Consider the following 6225-nt stretch of genomic DNA (forward strand, 5'->3'; position numbering starts at 1 on the left):
TATATATATATATGAAACTTAAAGGTTATATGTATGAAACTCTGTGTGTGTGTGTGTCATGAGAGCCCATCTGAATCAGTATAGTACATTTCAAGGGTTTATCTTACTGTCTAAGAGTTTAGCTCCATCAGTACAGACAGCAGACTGCCCTCAGGTATTTGTCTGACAGCAGGACCGTGGCAGCGGAGTGTGTTAATCTGTGGATATTCATTACTTCCAGGTCGGCCTGTGGATAGACGCCGGCAGTCGCTACGAGAATGAGAGAAATAATGGCACAGCACATTTCCTGGAACATATGGCATTTAAGGTGAGATGGTACCAGTCTGGCAAAGTTGTTACTTCTGCTAACTGGACTTACTGGTTTGTCTTCTGATGCTGGGGTTCCCAAACTTCACCATCCTAAGGCTCCCCAGATAGCATTAGCTTATGGCCGGGCCCCCTTTTGCAAGATGCATTTAAAACTAATTTACAATACAATGTACAAAAGGATTTTGGTATGGTTTATGTACATACACATAATTATAGGGTAATTGTGCAATTTTATTTTGTAATTTTTTTTATTTTTTATTTTTTTCAAGCCTGGCTGCTGGCTTTGAAAACTGTTCTGTTTCTTATTTGCACATATGTAACAAGAAAATACATGTTAGCAAAGTGGAACCCAGTGGAATTGTTCAGGGTGACATAATGCAAAAAGAACTGCATACATGTAATATTGAGGGAAAAGAAACAACATGGTTTGTTCAACCGTGTGTATGTGTGTGACAGGGCACCAGGAAGCGCTCCCAGCTGGATCTGGAGTTGGAGATCGAGAACATGGGGTCTCACCTGAATGCCTACACGTCCCGAGAGCAGACTGTGTATTACGCCAAAGCTTTCTCTAAAGACCTTCCACGAGGTGCAGTACAGCAGGGCAGAGGAGGAATGTTTGTGAGCTTAAGGCCGCACCCATATGTAGAGATTACCATAAGGATGATTACATTGATAAAGACGTGTTATTGTATTGTATTTAATTACAAATTCGATTGCATAATCTTAGAGCTAGGGCTTCTTTCTGGAGTCGGCATACACAGATGTTCAATCTTTTAGAGAGAGATCCATCATGGATGTCAGTAATTGACCAGATTGCGATACAGCCACAAGAGTAAGCAAGACGTCTACAAGTCCTGGAGAAATCCTAAAACGTCTTTGAAGTTATGTCATCTAAAGTGGAGTTGGTGTTTCCTGTATAAGTATCTGAAGGCTCTTAAAAAGTGAAACTCACAGCTGAGATACACCAAATTCAGTCTTATCCAGGTGGTGGTCAAAATGTAGGAAATCACAGACTGAGGCTGATGAAGTTAGTAAACCAAAGAAGCATATAGCACCACACCAAATAACACCCTGCATGCACTGAACATCCCAGACTGATGTGCTGGAGTAGTTTTGATTGTATGCTAATGAAATAGTTTCCTTCCTCTTAAGCTGTGGAGATCCTGGCTGACATCATCCAGAACAGCACTCTGGGTGAGGCAGAGATCGAGAGGGAGCGAGGGGTGATCCTCAGAGAGATGCAGGAAGTGGAGACCAATCTGCAGGAAGTGGTCTTTGATTACCTGCACGCTACGGCGTACCAGTCCACAGCTCTGGGCCGGACCATCCTGGGCCCCACAGAGAACATCAAGTGAGGCCAGATGTTCCTTTTTTAAACGATGTTTTCTGCAGGTGGTGCGGATGAAATCTGACACCAGCACACAGCTTGCACACACCTGATGACTGTGTTGTTGATGCGGGGGTCTCATGTGGCTCAGCTTTAATCAGACCTGCTTTAGAAGGGTTGTTTTGTCTTGCTATAAGTCATCTGTATTTGCCTGCAGGACCATCAACAGAGGAGACCTGGTGGAGTACATCACCACTCACTACAAAGGCCCCAGAATAGTGCTGGCTGCTGCTGGAGGTCAGAGCTGTTCTATATATAGGTTGATATGTTAGCTCTTGTTTTTGGACTGACTACAGTACAGTTGACTTTACTGTTGATTCTGCATGAAGCAAACTAAACTCATGACTTCATTCCAGTGTGAAATATGACTGAGGTCTTTTTGATCTTCATTCTGTGATGTGTTTCTGATCAGGAGTTTCACACGATGAGCTCATCGATTTGGCCAAGTATCATTTTGGGAAGCTTCCTGGCAGATATAAGGGTGAAGCCCCGGCACTTCCTCAATGCCACTTCACAGGAAGTGAGGTAAGAGTGCGAATACCACACACTGGTGCTGTGTTTTAGTTTTCTTGTTTCTGTATTTTTTTTTAGTTTGGTCATGTAAATTGTCTTTGTTTTTAATATTTTGGGAAGGAATGTTATGCCTTTGTCAGATTAGTACAGAGAAGAAATGAGGGAGAGGGATGTTGACCAGGGACATGTAGGTTCATGGTCAGTGTCATAACCCCTAAAAACTAAAACCAGAGAGAATTTTGACTTTTCTTTTTTTAAAACAACTGATTATTGAAATTCAGACATTAGTGTTTAATTCAATAGTTGACAACGGATTGACTTATCGTTGCAGCACTAATACATGTAATATTTATTTCAGAGAAAATCTCTCATCTCAGTCTTGAACAACTGACAGTGACAGCAGTGACTGTGTTGTGCTTTCGCTTCAGATCCGTGTGCGTGACGACAAGATGCCTCTGGCTCACATCGCCATCGCAGTGGAGGCGGTTGGATGGTCCCACCCCGACACCATCCCTCTCATGGTCGCCAACACACTTATTGGAAACTGGGACCGCTCGTTTGGTGGAGGTGTGGTGAGTACTGCTACAGCCAGTTCATTTCACTTAGATTTCTTACACCAAGCTGCACCAGACAACTTAAATACCCCAAATACTTTTTCAGTGGTGTCACATCGGTCTGCACTACGTTTTCTTTTTTGTAAAACTAGAATTCTTTAATAAACAAACAGACAGTTCAGTGGTAAGCAGACACAACCCAGTAGTTTGTACATGCACAGGTTGTTTCCATCTTGTAACCCTACCCGTTGGATCCTTTGTGAACCCAGAATCTGTCCAGCAAACTGGCTCAGATGGCCTGTCAGGGAAACCTGTGCCACAGCTTCCAGTCCTTCAACACCTGCTACACCGACACAGGCCTGTGGGGGCTCTACATGGTGTGTGAGCCCGGCACCATCAACGACATGATGCACTTCACTCAGATGGAATGGTGAGTGCACACAGGACAGAGGAGGTTTAAGTAAATTGTTTAATGAGATCTGGTGGGATGATGAGTCTTGTTGCTCCCTCTCAGGATGTCCCTGTGCACCAGTGTGACGGAGGCTGAGGTGGCACGGGCCAAAAATCTGCTCAAGACCAACATGCTCCTGCATCTGGACGGTAAGACCGCATCACATCAGGCCGCTCAGAGAAACACAACGTAGTGCTTTTTACTGACGTCACCTCGTATACCTGCTGTCTCCAGGATCCACCCCGATCTGTGAGGACATCGGCAGACAGATGCTGTGCTACAGTCGCAGGATCCCTCTGCACGAGCTGGAGGCCAGAATAGATGTGAGTGGCTACAGTCAAGTTTCAGCCATTAAGAACTTCTCTCTGATTTTTGTAGGAACTGCTTTAGTTGATCAACCGTAATACATTTTAAAGGTTAATGGAAAATGTTTTTTTTTTCTGCCCTTCAACAGGCCATCGATGCCAACACCATTAAGGACGTGTGTACCAAATACATCTTCAACAAGGCTCCTGCCATCGCAGCAGTTGGTATGTCACTGATTATTTAGAGACATCAGTAGAGGCTGTACACTTTGTAGCAGGAACATGATGCTTTTAGGCGATTCCCACCCCAGAACAGCTTGAATCTATCCTGACCATAAGGTCCACCTGTAGGCAGTTGTCTCAATACAATCAATTACTGAAATTTAAATGGGCTTGTTACTTTGCACTGAACATACAGTCCCTTTGACTTTCTGGTTTTATGATCTAATATTAGCAATATGAAGTGTAACTACAGGAGTATTAATAACTAATTTATCTCACAGCGAAATAATGGCTGTGTGCGTAAATAAGAGAACTGAAGCAGACATTTAGAAGTTACTTTTATATTCAGTACTTGGTAAAGTAATTTAATTATTTTGAGATAAATATTAAAATGTAACTTTGCCAATACTGATGACATAAGTGTCAAATCAAAGGAAATTCCAAATAAGTAGCAATATTTAATTTTGAGACCTCTTTCACCATGCAGCAAACAGTGAGCTGTGTTTTATATAATTATAATCTATAATATTTGGACTTGCATCATGGCCACGACGCTTAATTTGTACAAATAATCAAATGTGTACCACTGTATTCACCAAAAATATAAAGGAAAATCATTTGTTCAATGTTTCGTTGTTTCAGCATGATCAATAAAAATGTTATTTACTTGTATAAAGTTGTGTTTGGGGAGAAATGTGTAGTTTCTAGGATATCAGTGTTATTATAAACAACTGTAATGAACTGTAGTGCAAACACAGCTGTTACCAATTAAACTAATTAGGGCTTGCTGCTATTGTCCCTGTTGGCTCATTGGCACCTTCATTAATATCATTGGTAACACCTGTGTTTACCCTACTATAGCTGCTGGGAAAAGGTCTATACAGGTTTAATGATAATAACCCAACTTGTTTTTGTCTCAGGTCCCATTGAACAGCTGCCAGACTACAACCAGATCCAGAGTGGGATGTTCTGGATGAGAACCTGAACAGACCAGCTTTGGTCCCACATTACCCATCAACTGTACAGCATATAAACAAACAGTATTTAAGTCTGTAGCATTTTTCCTCCTTTAATTTTTATTATAAAATAAAGACCAACACAATAATGTTAAAATAACAGATACTATTCTTTGTGGTTCTTGTCATTTTTTACTCTTGCCTGCCACTTGCTCCTGTGCAGCCTTCTTGGCTTTAACCATCTCCACCAGCTCCTGCCAGAGACACACAGAACAGTCTGTTAGAAAACCAGTAATACTGAGCAAGCAATGGGAGAATTGGAGAACAGATTAGATTTTCAACAACTCTACACAAACGTATCTATTCTGTAACTTTTATCTATTTTAATAACCCTTCTTGCTCTGTGCACAGGGTGACAATTTGCCATAAAATCAGCCAATTACAGAGCTGCTAAAGGTACATTCTGATTGGCTGTCTTGTCTCTCAAAGTACTATATCATCCTGGAAGCAGTATGAAAAAGCAATAACTGACTGGAGTGAATTTGTTCTTTCGTCTTCTTATGAAAGTATTGTGATTTGAGACATCAGAAGTTACCCTAAGCAGTTCTCTGCTAGAGTTAGTGAGAGGGAATATGAGTAGAAGAGGGGGGGCATTATTGCACATTAATATGGATAATAGTTAACATGCAAATAGATTTAGTGAGTAGAGAATAGATTTCTACAGGCTCCTCTTACACTGCAGCAGACAGGCTCATGATCTTACCTTGTACCTCTTCATACAGTCTTTCTTGCTTCGTCCCGGGACGGCAGCAGCAATCTTCTCCCAGCGCTCAGGGGTGCTGACTGGGTAGGTCTTCAGGGCTTGTTCCAGAAGTTTCTGTTCCTCTGTGGTCCAGGCGGCAGCGTTGCCATCGCTACCAGAGGCTGTAGGACGACACACAGCGGGTCATTGGGGATCATTGTCACACATCTCCCTACTTCCAATCACTCACAGTATCAGATACACTCACCATCAAATCTCTCTGAGGGCATGGCGTTGTCTATGGAGGGCGCTACTGAACTGTGTTCCTTCTTGAACTTCTCAAAGGCTTTTCTGTTGATCTCATCTTTCTGTAGTGGATCTGTGGAGATGAGTTCAACAGGACTGATCAGAACATTTTAGTTGATTCAAACTGATTTTTTATATATATGTATTTATATATAGTCTGTTGACTTGCATGAGGAAAACTACTTTCAGTTCAAAGGTGAGATCTTAAATATCTCAACCAGGTCTGTTAGTAAATACACTGAATATGTAAATAGTGTTATTCATATGCTCACCTAGCCGTTGTAGATTCTTGGCTTTGTTGATGACGTCTTTGGCGTTCCTCTTCATGCCACTGGTGGAGTGTAGGTTCATATAGTTGGCAATAACTTCCCATCTAAAAGAGATAAAAAATACTTTTAACTTTGTCTTGGTTTTGTGCAGTAGAATTAACAAGAGCTTCTAGTCTTTCCTGAAGTCATATTTCCAAATAACAATACTGGG

General features: G+C 41.7%; 2 protein-coding genes across 2 annotated transcripts in view; one reads left to right on the top strand and one right to left on the bottom strand.

The window, feature by feature from the left end:
* Nucleotides 1–208: 208 nt before the first annotated feature.
* Nucleotides 209–4866, top strand: pmpcb (peptidase, mitochondrial processing subunit beta; the record flags this gene model as incomplete). The annotated part of the gene is made up of 11 exons (XM_035681157.1): nt 209–307; nt 766–895; nt 1462–1660; nt 1854–1933; nt 2109–2221; nt 2638–2781; nt 3033–3193; nt 3278–3363; nt 3449–3537; nt 3669–3744; nt 4662–4866. Coding segments are annotated over 11 exons (1242 nt in total), but the record flags the coding sequence as incomplete, so codon positions are not given.
* The window catches only part of dnajc2 (DnaJ (Hsp40) homolog, subfamily C, member 2), a 7240-nt gene continuing 5811 nt past the window's right edge, over nt 4797–6225 (bottom strand). The window contains exons 10-13 of the mRNA XM_035681168.1: nt 6018–6150; nt 5708–5818; nt 5461–5621; nt 4797–4951 (exon numbers count right to left, since the gene is read on the bottom strand). Of these exons, the coding sequence (XP_035537061.1) occupies nt 4883–4951; nt 5461–5621; nt 5708–5818; nt 6018–6150 (474 nt within the window). The 3' untranslated portion in view covers nt 4797–4882. The remainder of the gene's footprint in view (nt 4952–5460; nt 5622–5707; nt 5819–6017; nt 6151–6225) is intronic.

This window comes from Morone saxatilis, unplaced genomic scaffold (genome assembly GCF_004916995.1).
Source record: "Morone saxatilis isolate NCDOM2014 unplaced genomic scaffold, NCSU_SB_2.0 Contig10, whole genome shotgun sequence".
NCBI classification, from domain to species: Eukaryota; Metazoa; Chordata; class Actinopteri; family Moronidae; genus Morone; species Morone saxatilis.